The sequence below is a fragment of the Ursus arctos genome, unplaced genomic scaffold (genome assembly GCF_023065955.2).
Source record: "Ursus arctos isolate Adak ecotype North America unplaced genomic scaffold, UrsArc2.0 scaffold_8, whole genome shotgun sequence".
NCBI classification, from domain to species: Eukaryota; Metazoa; Chordata; class Mammalia; order Carnivora; family Ursidae; genus Ursus; species Ursus arctos.
In genome coordinates, this window is record NW_026623100.1 from 18,689,082 (window position 1) to 18,712,459 (window position 23,378).

Here is a 23,378-nt window from a genome sequence, read left to right on the forward strand (position 1 = left end):
CTGTGGTATTGAGCATGACAAGCATCCCACATCACCACTGTTCTCCGGAGATACCATAATGTGAGCAAGGAAATTAATTCTGAAAAACAAAGACTTCTAACAACATGCTGGGTAGTCTGGAAACAAAAATCACACAAAAATGACCATTTTTTCCTCAACACACAACCAACCTGGAGACAAAGAAATCTGCAGAAATTTCTAGCCACCTGTCAGATAAAAATGTATGTTGAATCCCAGTGATGAAGCTTGCTATTAAATTCTCATTTGCAAATCTACATATGCTTGCCACCCCTCCTTCTAATTATTGCAAAATATAAATATTCCCTTTCCCTCATTCTGGCTCAGGAAGCTTGACAATTTCTATTTTTATTTCTGCCATATGTAGTAGCGGGATCTTGCCACAGGGTGGTACACCACACATATTTAACTGAAGGCTTTTGTAATCTGTGTGACAGTTGGGTTATATCCTTTCCTAGCTTCACATAAGCAGGAGGCATCAAAATGCTGGCAGCTCTCTGAGTGATTAAAAAGGAAACAAGAGCTTAAATCACACAGGTCTGCAAATCTCCCATTATGTCTAACTTGTAATATACCTTACAAACTTTGTTGCCTTTTTGGTGGTTGTTGTTGGCCCCTTTTGCCAGTTTCCAAAGACCAAACTATTGAAACAAACTGAAATTGAGGGGTAAATGAGAAGAGGGAATTCCCAGGGAATATACCCCCTCCGAGTGACACTACACAGAAATAGCTAGCCTCCAATGACAATTTATAGGAATTGCAATTCGGTACCAGGAGAATGAATGAATCTGGTTGATTAAACTACTTACCCATCTATTGACATATCTAACTGTATAGTGTGGAACAGTGGCAGTATTTTGGTTGGTAATTTAAGATCATTATTATGTTATTAAATTATTATTATTTTTTAATGTTGATCGACGTTCATAATAGAACTGATACGCTGGACCACTTATTAAGACAAAGAACTGAAGTCACATCTCAACTTCGGATTCTAGAAAATCACTGTTTTTGTTCTCTAGGAAGTGTGAGTTTAAGCAAATTAATTTCAGGATGGAAAGGGGGAAAGAAGACTAAATGTACATGGTTTAAACAATACATGCCAGGTGCTTTCAGGCTAAATGTCTAACGCAGCGATGTTATTTGAAGCCTGAGAGGACAATAGAACAACTTCATCGGATGGTTTTCCATATTGATTTTTTTGTTCCATCGTCGAAGATGAGTGGCAATGGGTATAGTGACTAAAGCATTTATCTGACACTCTTAGGTCGATGGGAGGACTTTGTTTCTCTCCTGTTCCCCCTTTAGTCTGCAGACAAACAGTGGTTTGTCCTCACTCTTCACTCTTCCTTTAATCCTTATTCTTCTCCTTCTAATGGGAGAGGAAAAGAAAAAAAAATGTGGGCTGTGTTTCCTACTAGAGAAGAAAGGGAGGCCACTGTTCAGCAGCTCAGCAGACACACCGGAGCCTTAACACCATAGAGGTAAATACATCTTCTGTGGTCACTCAGGTCCTAGGCAAAGGTAAGTGTCTTTGAAATTATGGTACATTTCTGAAACTGCCGGTGTAAATTAGACGACTGAAAGTCACCTTACTTTCTAAAGTTCAAACTTGGGGAAGCGGACTGGTGATGTAAGCAGGCTGACTGCAGTCTCATGCCACAATGTTAGGGAAGGTGCCTCACATGCTCTTGTTCGGGTCATGGATATTAGCACTGGATCTCTAATTCATACCTTTTTTATTTTCTAGGGTCCTGAAATTAAAAACTGGGCAAAAGAGACAGTGGTTGTTGTCGATTATACATCTTAGATACTCTTAGATACTCCATACTCTAGAGGATATGGAAGACTCAAATATTTCTTCCTGCAGTATACTCCAACCTGTGTCTTCCCAGAATCAGCCCCTCTGAAAGTCCCTTAGGACTCATCAGTAGTGCGCTCGGCATGGCTGCTTGGCCTGCAGGGAGTTTACATCAGTAGAGCACACTTTACGCTCCCATGGTCAGTTTAAGGTCTGAGGTCAACATTTAATACTCTTTCATCTCAGGGGAGTCAGCGGCTTGGTTTTTGGAATCCTACCTCTCTCGCAGGACCTGCCAAGGTAGCCTGTTCCGGAACAATCACAGACATATCTGTTCCACCCATCCCTGCACATGCCATTGTTTTTGCAAGGGTTGCTAAGGCACGGTTTTGCTGTTTCCCTTGAGCAGGAGGGCTTCACTCCAGCAGTACTTTGAATTTCAGCCATTTGCCGGATATCTTTGCTCTGGCCGTCAATGAACAAATCTCTAATGCAGCCCACGTAGCCGTAGTTGAGCAGAGCAGTCCACACCTCGGTGGGGAAGACGAGGCCAGCCTTGTTTTCCGGCAAGCCCCCCAGGTACAGCTCATCATCCAGGTCCAGAATCTCGCTCTCACCAGGTGCCGTGTAGGGCGTGCGCAGTGTGTTGACAGAAATGGTACCTGTTGCAGAGACAAGAGAACACACGGGTCTTTATGGAGTGCAACATGCTCGAAAAATCACCCTTTCTCCCTTTCATCTGATTCTTCTTTCTGTTCCTCAGGTGCCTTTCTTATTCTTCCCAGGGGAATGAAAACCGAAGTGGACGGCCGACCAAGAGTGTCGGTCAGCTTTCCACAGTTCAGTGAAGAAAAGAAAAAGGAAGATTAAAAAACAAAGAAGGAAAGAAAGAGAAATCAGCATTCTATATCGCTCTCTGACAGTTCAGTCAGGAAAGAAAAAAAAGAAAGAAGGAGAAGTTGACATTATATACCGCCCTTTGGAATAAAGTCAGATTCACGTTTGGTGAGTGCTCATTTTCAAAGCTGGTATGCATCTGCAAGCTAAAAAAAAGTTTGCATCTCCCCACCTTTACCTGACGTGATAGCTTTTAATGAACATAATAGTTTGACAGATCATCTGTGTCAAAACTTGACTTCACCACTCTTAACTATCAGCCTATTGATAAGCTCTATGGTCTTTGTCTATTCATCCATAATATGGGTCTAATAATAAGACATACCTCTCATGGTTGCTTTAAGGGTAAAATAAAGTGATATTAATAAAATTATCTGGTTTATAATGAGCACTGCATAAATGTTGTGTATCATGATTCATCACAAGAACCAAGTCAAACTGGCTGTTTACTTTAAAAAAATTTTTAATCCAAACTAGTTAGTCATCTAAATTGACAAGTTTTCCCCCACTCACTCCAAATGTAAGAGGAGAATAATTCTATTAGTTTACAAATATACAGGAACCCTGGTTTTAAGCAAAGGATGAAAAGGTAGACATTCACAGGGGGTTAACTGAGAATCACAGAAAAAATATTTGTAGGATCCATTAAATGAAGAAAAAAGGAAAGACAGAAGACAGTTTTTGATTAAAACATCTATTGTGTACCACCAGATTACTCAAAATTCCGCCAAAGTTCTATCTCCAGAAGGATATCTATAAAAATGAAAATATGATACCTGAAAAGGACACCCCACTATACGTTACCAGATTGTCCCAGATTCATTTTTCAGGTCTGGACCATAAAAGCAGAATAGGTAGAGTATTAAGAGAGAAAGTAGATTAGAAATGTTTGGGGCCATGCTAGCTGCTGACAGAGCGCCTCAGGGATTTGGGGGGCAGACATCCAAGGGAAGCCAGGAGACAGAAGATGGGGTACAGAGGTAGAGACAGAAAGGGAGAGTCTAGTGTAGGCAGAGGATAGGTAGGAAGATGCATTTTAGTGGTTTCTCAAAATACCTAAGGTCCAAGTGAAAATACAGCCTGTGATGAATGTGAAACATGCTTCTAACTAAGGATGCAGGGCCGCCAGCGTCTGCACCGTCCCCAGGAGCATTCCAAACCCCAGCAGAAGGGGCATTTCTCAAGACCGGCAGTGTAACGGGATCTGTTTTCGTGTGAGAGAAGGCCATGGACGCCACTGACAGAGACTGCACAGGCAGCCAAGTCATTAAGGGGGCATTTGTCTCTCTAGACTTCCACAGAAAGAAATGGAAAAAGCTCCCAGGGGAGAAACACTCAAAGGCATTGCTATTTTGGCCTTCCAAAGAGGAGCATTAACAGGGATTTTGGAGGGAGGCGGCAAAAAGGCAAAAGAAGAATGGATTCGCTTTTACAGGTCACATTTGTGCAAGTGACTAGAAGGAAACACATTTAGGAACATATAGGTGCCATAAAATCCTACCTAGAAAAAATATCATTTGGGGGAAATGAAATATATGATTTTGAGAGAGAATGGTGTCATTTTTCTCTTCCTAATAGAATTTCATGACACGCATTTTTAACCGTCCAAAATGCTTTAAGAAGTGAGTTAAAAGATGATCCCTACCCTCTGCAGCGGCTAATGGAAGTTAGAAAATGATGAGAAAGGGTATTAATGACAAAAGGAAAGGTGGATATATATATGTGTGTGTATATATATGTGTATATATTATATTTATATTACATGTATTCTACGAGAAGTTGTAGGGAATGAACACAGTGATTTCTGTTTTTAAGACAAATGTATGACAAGTGCCACACCCTGTTTTCTAATTAGTTCAAAAAGGCTTCTAAAAATGAATATATGATATTGAGAGGCAACTGTTAGGAGACACAGAGCAAGTGAACGATGACAAAGTTTTACAAGAGTGGGCATTTGTTTTTAAAAAATAAGTAATTTTCCCATATGCCTTCTTACTCATGGAACAAGTCTGATTCAGCTCAAGAGGAAAAACAAAACAAAACAAAACAAAACCCAAAAACAACACTTGGTGAACACGTGGTGTTAGAAGTCTGCACTAAGAGGTGCTTGGAGGGTTCCCGAGATGAGGAATTCGATGGCTGGATCACACCTGCGCTCTCCTCTCCCCCCCAGAGTTTGCTCAACTCAGTACACTACGTAGTTTCCATAGTCACGATGTCTTCACTGGGCCAGGAATTTCACACAGTCACCCATAAACAATCTGACAGTGAGGATGGAGTGACTGGATATCCTAATTTTTATTTATGGTGTGTTGGTGCCTGCTTTGAACAAAGTGCTGTAAGAAAATTCCAGTGTGTTGTTATGAATGTGTTTGTTGTGGCCAGAGTGAGATATTCACTATAACTTTGTGATTAGACTAGAGTTTTCTGATCACGACACCTAAGTTAATCCACAGATTTTATACAGTCTAGTGCACACACACAAGCAACCCCCCCCCCCCCCCGGCCCACACACATGGTGAAACAAAAGTTTAACAGAAAAATATTTAGCTCTATTACTTCTGAGGAACTTTGATATTTTTTTCTTACATTATTTTATTAATACAGATGCTGGACATGACCTACCAAATTGATTTCAGGACTGATTAAGAGGCTCTGACCCACAGTTCAAAAACCACAGGCTGAGAGGTTACTAACATAAAGGACAAGATGTTTTTCCCATAGCTCCTCATTGTCTCTTTGAGAGAGAATTTTAGAGTTCTCTTGGGAAGAAGGAACGCAAGATCAGAGAGAAAGCAAAAGCAATATAATCCTAACTTCAACTCCAATATAATCCAAGAAGAACTAGAACTTTAATTTAGCCCTGGATTCAAGGTAAGGAGGTACATTGAGCATATACATATATCAGATATCATTCATTAAAATATTTTGAAGGGCGCCTGAGTGGCTCAGTTGGTTGAGCGACTGTCTTTGGCTCAGGTCATGATCCCGGAGTCCCAGGATTGAGTCCTGCATCGGGCTCCCTGCTCTGCGGGGAGTTTGCTTCTCCCTCTGACCCTCTCCCCTCTCATGCTCTCTCTCACGCTCTCTCTCTCAAATAAATAAAAATCTTTAAAACAAATATTCTGCAAACAAATATAATAGAATGAGACAACCGTGACTGAAAAGCAACTACTATCTTCTCTACAAGGTTTACTAATCCATATGTACTTAAATTTTAGAATATCTTTGTAGAAAATATGGCCAAAAAAAAAGGGAAACAGTAGAAATTAATTTAAGTAGGAATGGAAACTATTATTTTTATATTCTGAAGAGTCACAAAATAAAAACTGTATTTAAATATGAGTCAAACTCATTTACATTATATTTCCATTTATATTATATTTCTATTTATTTTATATTTCTATTGATATCATATTTAGCCTACACATATGCAAATGCCCTGAAATGTACACATTTCTGATAAGGGATTCGAATCCCAAATTCCTTAATGATTTTATTATTGAAATGAATCAAAGGACATTTTCAAATAAGCAAAAGATTCATCACAGAATCACTGAATTCATTTACACCAATTTAACACATATATTTGAAGATAGTGAAATTTCAGTATTAAGGTCCCTAAGTGCCTATTCATTATAATTGAGTTATAAAAGCAGTGGTTACCAAGAAAATATGAAATGAACACTTAAACCTTGTTTTTGATAATTAGAGACAACTGAGTAGTTGGTATATATCAATAGAAAATGAGAATTTTGCAAAGGTTGAGATAGGACCAGATGTAAATAATTTTTAAGAGAAAACAAAAATCTGGGTATATTATTGGTTTATCTCTCTAATCCAAGAACTACAACTATTTATGTATTATCTTGAATAGCTTGATTATTTCATACATTTTACCTTCTTTCACTATAATTACCTATAAAGTTTTTGGTAAAGTAAGTATTTTATGTAAACATCGCTATATTTGAATTGTTAAAATTTGTAGATGGTAGTCCTATTTGGGGACTTATTTGGATCAGTGTTACATGCTTCAATATTTAAGAATCCAGAGCACCTGTCTATGTTATTTTGCTTTTAAAGAAATAAAATTTCAGCTAAAAACCAAATGTATTTCTGTACATATGACTTTTGTAATCTTAACATAGAAATCACAGTAACGGGTGCCTGGGTGGCTCAGTCAGTTAAGTGTCTGCCTTCGGCTCAGGTCATGATCCGAGGGTCCTGGAATACAGCCCCGTGTCAGGCTCCCTGTTCAGCGGGGAGCCTGCTTCTCCCTCTGCTGCTCCCCCTACTTGTGCTTTCTCTGTCAAATAAATACATAAAATCTTTTTTTTTAAAAAAGAAAGAAATCACACTAACATATATTAATGTTTAAACCTGTTCGTTTTCATTGCATATGCGAAGGGTAAAACAAAGGTGACAAATAGACAAAGTAATGTTTATTTAAGAATATTCATGAAGCATAACTAATGAATTCATGCTTTACATAAAAGTATACATTAAAGTGGAAAAACTGTTGGAAACAGTTCTTAGTTTATAAAAATGGAAATCATCTTTCCCATTTTGCTGGTATTTGTAACCTGTTAGTTGGTTTGTTTGTTTTTTTTCCATATAATTTTTCTTGGCCCTTCCACTTCCAAAAGATTAGTTTTCAGGGTGAAAAGAGCATAGAGTGAAGGGGAGATTTAAAAAAAGGTAATTTGGTTTTAATTACTGCAGAAGTTTAAGTGACCAGGAAATGGGAAGCAGAAAACAGTGTGTTATGAGAATGCTTTGCCAAGTCAGAGGAAACCAACTTTCATGCTCAGCTTTTGCAAATAACTAGCTGGCAAGTGAGCCAAATACTGGATTCACTAGGCCCCAATGTGGCTTTTATGAAAAATAAAGGAACTGACTGGGTGTCACTAAGGTTCATTTTTGAATAAAATTTTCTGAAATTACTACTTAAAATAAATTTTAGTTGCATACAAATTTTATTTTTCTATTATTCTGTTTCAACTTTTCACTGCAGAAGAGAATCAGATTCCAAAAACTTAAAAATTTACTTGTCAAATTCATATTTTTTAAAGATTTTATTTTATTTATTTGAGAGAGAGAGAGATGGAAAGGGGCAGAGGGAGAGAGAATCTCAAGCAGACTCTGCGCTGACCATAGAGCTTAATCTCATGACCCTGAGATGAGAACCTAAGCTGAAACCAAGAGTTGGACACTTAACCAATCCTTCCACCCAGGTGCCCCAAATTCATATTCTATCAACAAATTAAATGCAGTAGCAAGACATAATATAAGTGCTAAAAGTAGAATGAAACACTGATTATATAGTATGATGCAAAACGCAAAATACAGAATTCCAACAAAATAGTACAAAAAATGAACCATAATATTGACAACGGTAGTTTTGAATTATGAGTGGATAGTTTCTTTCTTTTTAGTTTTGTGTCTTTTTTTTTTTTTTTTAGATTTTATTTATGTATTTGAGAGAGAGAGAGTAAGAGTCAGATTGAGAGAGAGAGTGCACAAGTGAGGAAAGGGCAGAGGGAGAGGGACAAGCATACTCCCGGATGAGCAGGCAGCCCGACTCGGGGCTTGATTCCAGGATCTTGGGATCATGACCTGACTGGAAGGCAGATGCTTAACCCACTGAGCCACCCAGGAGTCCCTAGTGTCTTTTAAGAACATAATGTCAAATGTTAGGTTTATAATAGGGACTGAAATAAAGTTTATTTAAAAACAAAGAAAAATAAAATTTTAATATTCAGTTTTCTGCTTATTCTTATGTTTTCTCCTTATTTGGATCCACCCATGAGCCAGGAATGTCAGGAATTAAACCAGCATATGAAGATATAAATCTTGGAAAAATTTAAAAGTTTGATAATATCTCATAAGGGGAAACAATGAGGGGGGAAAAGGCACATCATATTCTATGGACAAGTGGAAATTGAAATGGCCTATTAGCACAATGACCTGTCATTAGCTTTCAAAATTAAAAATGCAATTCGCCCAGTGATTCCAGTTCTCAAAATTTATCCTATAAAAATTCTGATCAACACGCATAATGACCTAACATGAAAATTTTCTTTATAAATTAGTTTAAAAAGGTGAAAAAATTTAAAAGTAAAAAGTTAAATGTCCATCAATAGAGAAATGACTAAGTCAATTCTAATACGTTCAAACTCAGAGATACATGATGCCACTATAAAGAATAGCACAGAAAAAGTTTTCAGTAGTTTTTTAAGTAACCTGATAATTGGTGAAGAATGGTCTTGTTCATATAAATAAAAGCTCTACATTTATTTTATAAGTGTAACTATATGTATAGTTATATTGATGCAAAGGAAATGACGTGGAAATACGTGGTTACCTGTGAAGGAGGGAATGAATTGGTGAGGGAGGTGTGTGGCACGGGGAAACTCGTACATACTTTTTTTTCCCTTAAAGATTTTATTTATTTATTTGACAGAGAGAGAGAGCACAAGCAGGGGGAGCAGCAGAGGGAGAGAGAGAAGCAGGCTCTCTGCTCAGGGAGCCCAATATGGGGCTCGATCCCAAGACCCCAAGATCATGACCTGAACTGAAGGTAGATGCTTAACGACTGAGCCACCCAGGTGCCCTACGTATTTTTTCTGAAACGCCTGAACATTTTCACCAATAGCACATATTTATATGTTACATACATCCCATGTGGTAAGCACATGCACATATAAGAACATGCATACACACTCATAGCAATATGTATACATACAAATTTCTAAGATGATTACACACAATGTCGGAGAGTTGTAAACATCAATCAAGTGGCATACTTTATAATTAAAATAGTAAAATATTAAAATTAAAATATTATTTTGCAGAATTTTTCCAGATTTCTACTCGGCACTCCACAATGAGAGTCGTGGCTGCTGGGTGTGGTCAGGTAACTGCCTATTTCCTCAGGGTGCAACGGACACCATCCTCCGAGGTCTGCCCTTTAAACTGGTAGACCCAGAAAGGAGATTTGGTAGATTGAGAGAGCAGGTTCCAGCTCTCAGGGTTTGACTGATGTACCAAGCCTATAAGACCGCAGTATAAAATAAGAATGCCAAGTTATTAATTCTGTATGAGCTATTAACTGTCACAGGATATGGAATGCTTCCTGTGGAGCTCTGCCAGTATGAGATGCCAGCTTACAATTCAAATGTTTATTCACTTAGATGGGAAATTTAATTGGTAACAGGAACCCGAATACTCATATCTCTATAACTGGTCAATTATACCCATCTACTATAATCAGACTTCCAATGAAGAATTCTGTTTATTATATAGTAACAGTAAGTATGTATGTTATATATAATATATATATATATATATATATTATATATATATATATATATATATATATACATATACATGTTAACAGAGTCTGGAAGAAAATGTGCAAAACTGAAAATATTTTTTTGGGGAAAGAAAATAGATGACTTTTTATTTCTTTTTAAACATGTTCAAAATAAAGAAATGAACATAAGCATTGGTTTAATAAAATTTAACTTCATAAATTTATGCAAAATTGACTCCATCTGGTCATTGGGATAGTCAAATAATTAATAAATTATTGATAAAGTGGTTCAGTTTTCCCACTGATGTGTAGTGGTTTACAGACATGCATATAAAACAATATTATAAATTTATTTAAAACTATTTCAGTTTTTGCAGCGAGCTAGTAGGTAGAGGCATGGGAGGAATGTTTATAGTCAAAGAGCAAGTTTAAATCAAGACCTAAACAGAGAAATCGTCTAATGGTTGTTCAAGTAGAAATGTTTAAGTGTGGTGATTCATGAATGGTATACACAGAAATCAGTGTTGGTAATAGATAGCTAGAAAGTGCTGTTCACATCAAACAGTGATTACTATAAACCTCTAATTATGTGCTCTGGAGAGAGCCTTGTGCCTTTCCCACTGTAATTTCTAGTTCTTAAACTGGAACTCTATGACTTCAATTCAATCTCAATGGTTTCTTAGCTGTTAAATGTAGGCTTACCCATGAATAACCACTGATACAATCTGCTGTGCCCTGCTGTACACAAGCAGAATTTGACAATAATAATGAGTTTTCTCTTTGATTTCAATGTGTAATGATGGTTTGCCAAAAAAAAAAAAAAAAAAAAATACTGGCAGTTTGCTATAAGAATACTTGAGAGGATACCCTTGACTGAGCCAAAGAGCTTAATACAAATTTAAACAATATTCATGCCCCAAGAAAACAGTCATTAACCTCATCCTAATTTTAGTACAATTCACACTTCAGTTAAATACCTGAACACAGTTGTTTTGTATTAAGTTTGGGAGCAAAAGAGAGGGAAAGGGGAGCTCTGGAAAGGGAAGAGGGGCTGATAAGGAAGTGTTCAGCTCTAAGTCCTGCAAAGTTTGCAGAGTAATGAGCCTCTTCAATCATTTTTATTAACTCAGCAACTTAGGGGTTTTGCTCTGTTAAGTAGCTACGCTATCCATGGAAGATATTCACTTTTTAGAGCACTCAAATCCTACGCTCTGACCAGGAAATCATGCCTGCACTTTGTATGGTTCCTCCTTGGACAGTCTAGACCAGGATCTGAAAAGGCCACTCATGGCTCAGCCTACCAGGCCCCATGTCACTGGTCACAGACTAAGCAGGCAATAGAAGAAGCTATGCTGTACACAGAAGAAGAGAGCAGCTGTGGCCAAGAGTAGCAGCCAAAGTGGGAATAAAATGTCTCTTCCCCATGTCACAGAATGGAAGAAGGGATGCACAACCCAATACAATTAATTGTGCTGACAATGAAGCTCTAGAAAAAGTATTCATCTGAAGGCAATGTTTCTCACAGGGGCTCGTAGATCCTCCTTTTAGTGAACAGAGGACTAACGGGCAAATCGCCAGAATGATGGGCCGTGCAGGTAACTGTCTTCCCTGTCATTAGCATGCTTACTGTGACTGCATATCTCAGTCCTCAGAAAGAAGTGAACACCTTCCCTTAATTTTCCTTCTACCTGCATGTTTGCTAAACGATATAGTGATCTCACGAACAAGCAAAGATAGCAGTCCTGTTCTGATAAGAGCTTGTCATTTTCGTACCAGGCTTACCACAGTTCTCCAATAATTTTGTAACCTCCTCACTGCAATTTTTTTTTTTTTTTTTGACATCTGGGCTTGGAGGAGGGATTTGTATTCATTAAAAAGGGTGGCATCTATTATCTTATATTGTGTAAACTGCTTTTAGGAAGTAGGAAGTAGGGTAAATTCCTTAAAAACTTGCATTACAACTAAAAGAGTGCTATTACTCTTCAAATGTAAAGATGCTACTACTATTTTTAGAATATTAGGGGTGGGTTGGCATTGAGCCATTCACATATTTTTATTATTTATTTTTCATTGTACCAAATATTTATTAAACAACTGCTATTGCACAAGAAAGTACCAGGACCTGTAGGTATAAGCTTAAATAAGACATTCCCTTTCATACATAGGTTTCTTTTACAAATTGTTGAGGGAATATTAAAAATTCAGTCTGTCCACCAAATATGGTTTTAACCCTACTTCTGACCAAGGTAACCAATAGTTCCTGACATCAAATTAATGGCCGTGACTTTATTCCTACTAACTTTAGAATGGTCAATAGCAGAAAGAATAATTCTCAGCGCTAAGCTCCCTCTACTTTAATAACAGAGAAAATGGCTCATTAAATATTTTTAAATATTCAGCTGAAGAGTATCCCAGGCAAACTTCATCATCCATGAGTCAGAAAGCAGCCCACACTGACCTCTTGTCATAGAAGTATCATTTTCCCACGTTATATTAAGACTAATTTTCATATAGCCTCTGAATATAACTGGTGTGAAAAATGGATAAAATGAATTATTTCTTGAAATTCTACGTTTCTTAGTTTTAACAGAGCTATAAATCTTGGTATTTCACCAACCTAACTCAGAAATACCCTTTAAGTAAAATAAAAGCTAGTAGAGCTATTCATTCAATTTTTAAAAGGCTGCTTTATACCAAACCAATGCAGTGTGCAAATATAGAACTTAATTAAAATACTATATATAAAATATTAACAGCTTCAGTTATTAACATTACATTAAATTCCCTTGAGCTAGGCCAACATAAAATGAGCTCTCTTTTCTTTCAATTTTGTAAAGGGCAGAACTTGGTGTAGTGAATGAGCCTGGGTTTTTACACTGTTTGTCTCAATTCACTAATCTGAAATTGTGATCACATAAAAGTACTTCACTAGCTGTACATTGCCAAACATACTAACTTAATCTTTCCTTTGGATTCCAACAAAATCTCATGTCTTATTTTCTTTCTTAATGTAAATTACACTGTCTTAAGGCATCTTTCTCATCTTCCCATCCAGCATTGAACTTTCTAAATTAACACAGATATTCTCTGCTTTTGACCTTTTCCAATAAGGGTACAAGTAGGGCAGTTAATAAACTATTGGCAATTTGGAAGAATTAAAGAACTTAAAGAGAAAAAAATGGATTTTATTCAGCCTGAGGATTAAGGCATTTATCCAACTCTCATTGTAATAGGTCATCCAAGGACCTTGGGAAATTAATTAGACCACATCAACACTTAAGACTAGAATAAATTACCATTATCAAATGAATAATGGCTGGTTTTTTCTCCCTTTATACATTGTTTGCATTTATTAAAATTTTGGCATTAACCACGTATTTCCTCATGTAGTTATAAAATACCTCATTTCTAGGTGAATGAAATACAACTGATCTGAAGTATGGTAATTTTTGCCCCTTCTGAACTTCCAAAAGATGTCAGCTTAATGGGGCTCCTGGGTGGCTCAGTTGATTAGGTGTCTGCCTTCAGCTCAGGTCATGATCCCGGGGTCTTGAGATCGAGCCCCACATCGGGCTCCCTGCTCAGTGGGGAGTCTGCTTCTCCCTCTCCCTCTCCCTCTGCTCCTCCTCCCATTCATGAGCTCTCTCTCAAATAAATAAATACAATCTTAAAAAAAAAAGTCCACTTAATCTAATCAGTTATGTTTTAAATTATTATGAAGTCTGGGGTGCCTGAGTGGCTCAGTTTGTTAAGCATCTGACTCTTGATTTTGACTCAGGTCATGATCTCAGGGTTGTGAGATCGAGCCCCACATTGGATTCAGGGTGGAGTCTGCTTGAGATTCTCTCCCTTGACCCTCCCCTGGCTTGCACTTGCTCTCTCTCTGTCTCTCAATAAATAAGTAAACAAATAAAAATAAATCATTATGGAGTCTAACATGTACATACACATACTTGAGAGTAAGTTTAAAAATTTTATTCTAGGTGTATTTTAAGTCAAACTATATCATCCAGAAGTTAATATTTCAAAGCACAAGATTAGTCCATGCTCCATTCCTCTTTTTAAGACTTCTGTTTGAAAGTTCTTTTTTTCTTTTTTTCTAAAGATTTTATTTATTTATTTGACACAGAGAGAGAGGAAACAGAAGCAGGGGGAGTGGGAGAGGAAGAAGCAGGCTCCCACCGGGGGAGCCTGATCTGTTTGAAAGTTCTTAAGTAGCCAATCAACTGCTAACTCTGATAGAAACAGGCTGGAAGAAGCAAAAGGGAGGTACTCTATTACTAAATTTTTGTATTCCCCTCAATGTACACTTCTCAGCTTAAATCAGAAAAAAACAAAGAGGAATCTAATTTCTAATGCAATCAGTATAAATGCAGCAGGAAAAAAGAAATGTTGTCTACTCTCAGTCATCTAAGATAATAGAAATGATAAAAGAAGTACAGGTAGCGCAGAATGGTAACTAATCTTCCCTGTGGAAGATTTTAGGGAAATGAAAGAACGCAGGGGACCAAGTTTCCAGAGAGGGACGGACCAGAAATTGTCTCCGAACTATCTGAGATCAGAGCAGTGGGTTCTGACCTTCCTTTTCCACCCTCACCGCTGACTCCCTCCCAATTCCTATTCATTCCATTTCTTTATTTTATTGGGCAAAAGGAGAGAAAAATATATTTGTAGGATGTCAATCACAATCTTTCTGATTGATGAGCAGGAAAGCAAGGCATGACTAAGAGGGAACTAGGACACAGTTCTGCAGGGAAGCTGGGAGGACACAAGTGACAAAGCGATCTATGAAAGGGCACTCACCCCCAGGACTGCAGCTCGGTCCTCCTAAAATAGGATGGTGATCACAGATGACTAGATCTGAAAGAAGCACTAAGTGCTCTCTGGTCTATGCTGATCGTCGGCTGGAAAGCTTTGCAAAAATATAGAATCCTAGATGCCATCACTGTTGATACCCCTTCACCGGTTCTGGGAGCCAGTCAATACTGGGTACTGGGTCCTTCCCAATATGTTTTATGAAGGAAGAAATTCAGACCCACAAAAAATGCTTTGGCCAACCTTACATCGCTATTTAGTAGAAAATCCAGAGCGCATGGTATGATACATAAGTAAATAAGGCAGTGCATTGAGGGAAGGGAGGAGAGTGGTTGGGTCTAAATTCCATTGTCTTCTATTATAAGAAGAATTAGCTACAAATTATGATTTGTAAGTGAGAGGAACAATCAAAGCATGGGAGCACAAGTGAAGAAAGTAAAAAAGATATAATATAAAGTTATATACATAAAATAAGTTGCTTCTATCTTTCCCTCTCTCTCTCTCTCCCTCCTCCTCTTCTTTTCTCAGTCTCTCTCACTTTCTTGGTTTCCACAAATGCTATTTCCTCTGTCTGGATGATCCTGTCCCCACAAACCTAATGCTAGTCAATTCCTTAAGTCCCCTAATCCATTCTCAAATTTCAAATGTTTTTTTAGTTTAGTAGCATTTAGTAAAAGTAAGTGTTATTTCTTCAGCCCTTCCCTATAATGCCCCCTCCTTTCCCCAATCACACACATCATGCACACACATACACAACACAGGCACAGGCGTGCGCACACACGCACACACACACACACACACACCCCTCCAGTAAAAAGCGTAGCGAAAGGAAGCCAGAGGAATTGGCTCAATTCCAAACATCTTTCATTAGAAAGGGAAGCTATTTGGAAGTCAACAGAGTTTTGCCCGTGTTCTTGAAATCTTACGGCATTGATTAAAGTGTTTATGATACCACAGATCCAACTTGGGTAAAAATTAAACGAAGGATTAAAAATTAAACTAAGGATTTTCTATGTGGATTGTTGAATTTCTTTTTTCATATTTTGTATTTGCCACTTCAGGCACCTCCAAACAGCCAATGATAATAAGCAATAATTGGGAATACAAGAACCCTGAATTTTGTCATTTGCAAATTCAAGATAAAATTTCTTGCAAGATTTAGCACTTGATTATCCAATAAATGTTCATTTAAGAAGTGATTCCAGAAGTCATTTGAGCATGTGGGGTTTGATGCCCAACTATAATGATTAATTAGCTCCTTCTGATTTGTATATGATGTAAAACAGAAATAATAACAGACAATTTCCTTTACCCTAAAGACAGAAATGCAGGAAATCTTTAATATGTCTTGCTTTTAATTCCCTTGTTGAGGGATGAAACGAGTGTTCCAGCAGGTAAAAAGTATAGAAAAAATGATAAATTACCTGACCGTCCATCTCTCTGGAAGTCCACATGATACCATTCTCCATCATTCACCTTCTTTTGTAGGGCTTTGATTTTTATTGTACCTGACCCCATGTCCAGGAGGAGGTAGAGATGGCCATCTAGCATCTCAATAGCAAAGAAGTCAACCTTTATCATCTGAGGGTGCTTGGCATCTTTTTGGTGTCTTGGCTTGCCATGGCTAAATAAAATGAGGCCATTTGGCTCTGTTGTGCGGAAGTCAAAGGATATGGAGCCTGTTTTCTTTGCATTCCATTTAGGCAAAGAGATGAAAGACTCTGGGGTTTCAAAGGTGATTGGGTCCAAAGTTGCCACATTCTCACATTTAAATGCCACCACTCCATGGATCTTCATCTTAGGGTCTCCTTGCTTGGCAAGTCGAGATAATTCCAGCCTTACATCATTATTTTTATATACAACCTGTGGGCAGAGGATAGCAGTGAGAAACCAGGCCCATATTTCAGTATTTAGAACTTGTCTTCAATTCATGTAACTTGCAACACATGTTTGCAACGCATGTAACACAATGTTTAGTGCATTTTGATATATAGGATAGCTTTTTCAGCCAAATAAAATTCAAGTATCAACTCATCAAACAGTAACCATTCCAATCTAATTTCACTCAAATAATGTGTGTATACACACATCCCAACTGGTTGCAGATGACTCAAATAATTTGAGTGAATCTGCATACAGTTTTCATTATTTCAAGCATATATAGACTCAAACTTACATATTTGCTTTTGTTGTTGGCTATTATACTTGTTTATTAAATATAAAGGTTTTTTAGTTTTCCCACTACTAAAGTATTTGAAATCAGATATTTTGTATAACAGTCTCTTAAAATATAGGATCTTGTCTATGGTCTATATAGCCATAATGAGTGTAAACTTTGTAAGATAATCACAACAAGCTAAGGTGGAAAACATCCTGAATTTTCTCAGAAAAATCATAAAATACAACTAAAAAGCAGACGCTTTCTTTCCCCCTATGGTCTACATTAGCAACTGTTTGAATAATGTTGGGTAACTTTGGAACAATGTTGGCTCTAAATCCATTCAACCTGTATTACTTATGCTCCATTTTACTTTAAAGTATACAAATATGGAACAAAGTTTGTCCTGTATTCTCATTTCCCAAGGCACTTCATCCAAATTGACTAGGTGGTTCTGACTGCTCATTGATAGTCCTATGGTTTTTGGACTCTAAATGGCACATTGGACAAATCCACTGGCAGGGCTCCCAATATCATGCATCTGCTATCACATCACCTAAAAACCTGAAGCCATTCTGACATAAAGATAAAGAGAGAGCCATACCCCACCTCTATAAAATGCATACCATGTATAATTACATTTCTAAAATACATATGTCATATTGACTTAAGAAAAAATTAGCTATCTACTTCCAGAGAACTATCTAAAATATTTTAAGAAGCCATTCAAAAGTTCATAGCAGCCAACACTGACAGGTTCTAAATTCATTTATATTTATATAATAGAAAAAAAAAAAAAAGACAGCCTGTGTCTGATTAGTGCTATACGGTTAACTGGTCAATATAGCAGTTATTTCCTCCAAACCTACGGCAAAACCTAACTGAGCCAACAGTTAGTTAGTGTGGCTAATGAATTTCCTGATATTTGTTAATAGATACTTTATTTTTCAGAGTGATAAAGAATGTAGGCTCTGGTATCAGACTCTTTGAGTTCAAATACCAGCGCTAACATATATCTAACTGCATGATCTCTCCAAGCCTTATTTTTTTCCCTTTTAGGGAGATAACACCTTACAGGATGGTTGTAATTATTAAAGAAGAAAATGTATGTAGGTGAGAGAATCTACATAAAGGGAATCAATCCAATGCCAGGCACATTGTGAGATTTTCAATAAATATCAACTACATCAAACTGCATGATAATAAATATCATCTCTTCATCATCATCTAGTAGACACAGAAATACTGTAAATTAATTCATTTTAAGGAAATGCTTAGAAATTAAGCACACACATATGATTGGTGTTTTATACCTGATTTGTGCCAACCAAAGAAGTCCCATCTTTCCACTGCTAGTCCTGGTGTTTCAGTTTACCTTTATCTTGAAGGAGGATTATTACAAAGAATATCCATTATTCTTTGAGCAAATATGTATAATGGTTTAATAAGCAAATACTGACAACAAAAGAAAAGAAAATGAACTCAAGCAATAACAAAAGGGAATTAGATTAATTCTTAAGCATACTTTCTTGAAGACAGAAAGAGCTATTAAGCCTTGGGGAAGTTGATTTAGGATTGTCTTTCTTTGAGGATCTTTAGAAGTGGAGAAAATGGTTTCCATGGATGAGTTTCCAAGTTGTATAACCTCTCACCATGACTTTCAAGCTACCCAAGCCTATATATATATATATTTTTTCAATTTCCTTGGCAATCTATATTTTATTATTTGGAGATTCCCTTGACAAAGATATTGATCAGGAATGAGTATAGTGTTTTCTGACCTAATTGATGCGGATGATAACACTGACCTACGCTGACACATTGCCTGTGAAATAGAACCACTGCAACAGAGTCAGGTGTTTCTGACGTGAGTAAGTAGGTATAAGGCTGGGTATATTGCCTCATGAGTCCAATATCAGCTACAAAAAAGTTGAGGGACGTGGGGTTAGGGCAATTCTAGGTAAGGATTTCAGTGAGTGATTTATAATCTCATGAATGAGTTGGATGCCCTGGCGAAAAGGAGGGTCAAGAAAATGGAGAAGAAAAGTACGGATTCCTTTGATCAGCAAACTTAGGGTCAGCCATGCACACACACACTGCCTCCACGCCTAATCCCTGTGCCCCACCCCACAAGAAAAAAAAAAAAAAAAAGAATTTCCACCAGAATCTATGCTTTGTGCAGACAGGGATCTTGCTCACTGTAGTCAAGCATCAAGATCAGTGTCCGGCACAAAGTAGACACTCAACAAATATTTGCTGAGAATTGAATAAAATTCTTTATTCACTTCTTTTAACCTAGTCCCAGATTATAGACTACTATGAACGATATTTACCAATGTAGTTATGTAAAGCATCTACAGATGTGGTATTGCAGACTAATCTCACAAATTGGTTACTATTTTTAGTCTATTTCTTTAGAAAAATGTGGAAACTTCTGTGCATGTTCAGTTATAAACGCAAGTTGGCCGGTGTATTGGAAAACTTTATCTTCAAACTCATATTGTGGGGCTTAAATTAGTTTCAGAATGAAAAACACCTGAGTTAAAATTCTCCAGCGGTCGAATCATCTTCCTAGAAGAACTACCTTGAGGAGAAGCATGATGTACTTTTTTTTCCTTCTCATTTTGCATTCTTTGAAAGGAAACTCCAGAAGACAGAAAAGCAATTTTGAATAGGCAGGCTGATAGCTCTCACAACTACACTACTACTTCATCTGGCCCAGGTTTCCTAATCACCCTACTTTTCCAAAGTTAGACATACTCTTCAGATGACCTGAATATAGTACAATTATAATAATAAGTAGACAGCAGCCACTCCAAATCTTTTAAAAATTCACATGTAAGCTATTTTTTTACTCTTTCTGAGATAATATGATTCTCAAACATTTACAATTATTCATATATCTTTTTTCATATATCTTTTTTATTTATGTCAAAAGTTGTATTTACTTAATAGTTTCAACTTTCAAAAAATATCTATATACGCTATCGTCTTAACAATTAGTGATGATAGTATTGTACACTCATTTGGGTCTGTTCATAAAATTAAGATTTTGGGGGGATATTGATTTTTCCTTTGTTTTTTTGAAGAGTAATTCACAATGTTGAATTTCACTTCTCCGCTTCATGGGCTTTTATCATAAATCCCAAAGGGATAAAAACATGAAAGAAACTAGGTGGTTTGTTTGTTTGTTTCTTTGTTTTGGTCTACAATTTTTTTTAAATGTCCCTCACACTTAAATTTGCAAGAACAGGAGCAATATATCTGTATTTTTATATTCCTAGGCTTGAAATTTGAGGTAGACAGTCACTGAATATTTTATTTGCTCTTCATATTAATCCTAAAAAGGCAAGGGAAATAAATAGGTGAAAAAAAAATTTTAGAGTCTGGGTATAGACATAGCTTAAACACAAAGCTCTTATCTAAGTCAACTTGCCTAACCTTTCTATCTCTCAGTTTCTTAATTTCTAAAAAAAATATACATATCTAAAAAGGAAAAGCATGTTATATCTATCAATCCTTAATCTATGTAATTTGGGACAAAGGTAAAAGACATTCCATCGTTCCTTCTCTATGTCTGGCTTTTTGGTTTTGATGTCAGGATAATCTCTATTCTGAGATACACTGAAACACTAATCCGTTAGGTAAAGAGAATGTTCGCTACATCTTTAGGTACACAGACATACATCAAGGATTATATGTATCTAAGGTTTGTACAGATGGTATTGAAGAACTGGTGGCTGAGAGATAAGGCCCTTTCCACAGGAAGTGGGAGGGTGTGAAATATGCGCATCGGTAGAAAGCATGTGCTACTCAAATAATGGTTTTTATGTTGTTATAAATAAATGTTTCAGCTTAGAAATTTTCATGAGGCTCCTGCATTCATTAACATGCATTGATCAAGGCTTTTCATATCTTAACTATGAGAGTATACAGGGTGATGAGATGGGCACTGCATTCAGTTAAGGAGTGATGCAGGGACCTAGACTCAGTCGCGACCTCCCTGAGAACATGAACGGCTTATTCTGAGTCTTGGTTCTCTTCCATTCTTGGGAATAATAATAAGTAAGGGCTAAGAATCTGGTTCTCAAGATTTCAAAGAGAATTGCAACTCACCCACTGGCAATCCTGTGACCTTGTACAAGTCCTTCGACCGTACAGAGGCTCACTTTTATCTGTAAAATGGAGTAATCATACCTACCACATTAGGGGTATTGTCAACAATAAATTATATTTCAATGAAAGTGCTAACAACAGGGTTTGGCACAGAAGAAGGGCCCAGGTGAATATCAGCTGCTCTTGTTAGTGTGTTATCATAAATAACAGTATTATTATTCTGGGAGTGAATGAATGGACTTGTAACAAAGGTTACAGCTAACATGGTACAAAATAGATGACTGCTCAATGTTTTACAGTAATTAACAAGGCTGCAACCGGCAGGATCAAAGAGATCACAGCAGACTGGGGCTTCTTTTTGTATCCTGGCATGTATATTGCAGGCTTTCTCTATAGCTGAGGTTTCTTAACCACAGCACATACATAGGAAGCCAGCGAGTCTAGGGCTTCTGCTTTCACTCCTGAGAGAACTTCCCTGGCATTTGACATCAACAAAACCACCACAACCACTACAACAAGAATCAGCTAAGATTTACTGAGTGTTTATTTTCTGTCAGAACCTGTTAAAAGAAATGTGTATGTTTTTTGTGTTTGTCCCTCACAAGCATCCTAGGAAATAGAAAACATTATCCTATTTTATCAGTAAATAACATGGAGACACAGGGCTCACTGAATGCCTTCTACTCTGACTGTCAAATACTGTGAATAGCTAATGACATTAACTTCAAACTCTGTGTTTGTCTCAGCAGGAAATTTCACTTACAGTTTTCATTTATGATTTCACTTATATATTTTTGATAGCAGTTGCTAAGCAAGAGATTCACAATCAAACAGCTATTTGCCACCATGCAAAAGGATGACCTTGCTATGAGTTACATGGATTATTACAAAAATAGTATCTTTCCTTCTGTTTTTCCTTATTAAAATATCTCTAAATGAATCAAATATCACAACTGAGCAGGAGAGCGTTTTCGTGTGCCTACTGATTAAAATGTCTCTTCAAAAAAAAAATAAATAAATAAAAATAAAATGTCTCTTCAGGGGCGCCTGGGTGACTCAGTCAGTTACGTGTCTGCCTTCAGCTCAGGTCATCATCCAGGGTCTTGGGATGGAGCCCCACGACAGTCTCCCTGCTCTGCGGGGAGCCTGCTTCTCCCTCTCCTTCTGCTGCTCTCCTTTCTCGTGCTCTCTCTCTCTCTAATAAATAAATAAAAATCTTTAAAAAAAAGTCTCTTCAAATCCAGTTTAAGTAATGGGGCTTATTTCTGTTTCTGGAACTATAGTGTAGTTTTTCAACAGCTATGCCTTTTGGATATATGTAATATTAGGATATATATATAATAAAGTATTAGAATTAAAATATTAGAATAAACCAGTATAATTTCTCATGAGTATTTGTTATTGGTGTATTTATCTGTAATGTGTAAACTATATCTGAACACATACACATACATACAGCTTATACATTACCTAGTATAAATGCGTTTATACATAATAGGTCAAACCTGTTAAAATTGATGTCCAGAAAAAATGTACGTATATATTAGAATATATAGCACATCGCTAGTGGATAAGTAGATAACACATATGTATATATACCATATACACACCAAAATACAAATATACATATTTGTTAGTAATAGTAATAGCATATTTAGTAATTTCAGAAATTACAGAGTTCTTGGCTAAAGCACACAGATGGTCTCACTCATTTGAAATCAAAAATGTCTTGGCCTAAAAACAAATATCAGCACTTTTAAGCTTGGCTCACTCCAAAGGAAGGGCTGCAGCCCCCCCCCCAAAAAAAAAATTATTATTAAAAAAATGAGAAAATTAAACAGATTTTCTCCAATGTTCCTGCCACCATGGAGAGACAATTATAAGAGCAAAGCAGAGGCAAAGTGGTCACTTAAAAAAAAAAAAAAATCATTGCATTCATTATTGTCCCATCTTCCACCCAAGGTCAAGTTGCCAATGTTGTTCACTTTCTTATACTGAGAGCCCAGCACAGAATGTGCTTATAATAAAAAGGTAAAAAAAAAAAAAAAGTCTGTTGCACTTAACTGAGGGACTGACAGGATTTTAGCTTTCCTGAGAATATCACACCAGAGAAGTTTTCATCTATGCTTTGAATATGACCACTCGAGGCAGGTTTGCATCTAGTTGCAGAGATCCCTGGGCTGGGTTTGAGTCAGAGGGGGGGTGGCAGACAGGAAATACACAAGCCCTGCTCCAAGTAGCCCAATGCCACCGTAAAA

At 37.0% G+C, this 23,378-nt stretch overlaps 1 protein-coding gene across 1 annotated transcript in view; it reads right to left on the reverse strand.

Annotated features, from left to right (window-relative positions):
• Nucleotides 1–23,378, reverse strand: part of LOC113245852 (neurexin-1-beta) — an 819,012-nt gene that overhangs the window by 591,321 nt on the left and 204,313 nt on the right. Inside the window, exons 5-6 of the mRNA XM_044378176.3 lie at nt 16,271–16,709; nt 2,098–2,481 (exon numbers count right to left, since the gene is read on the reverse strand). Coding sequence (XP_044234111.1) covers nt 2,098–2,481; nt 16,271–16,709 — 823 coding nt within the window. The remainder of the gene's footprint in view (nt 1–2,097; nt 2,482–16,270; nt 16,710–23,378) is intronic.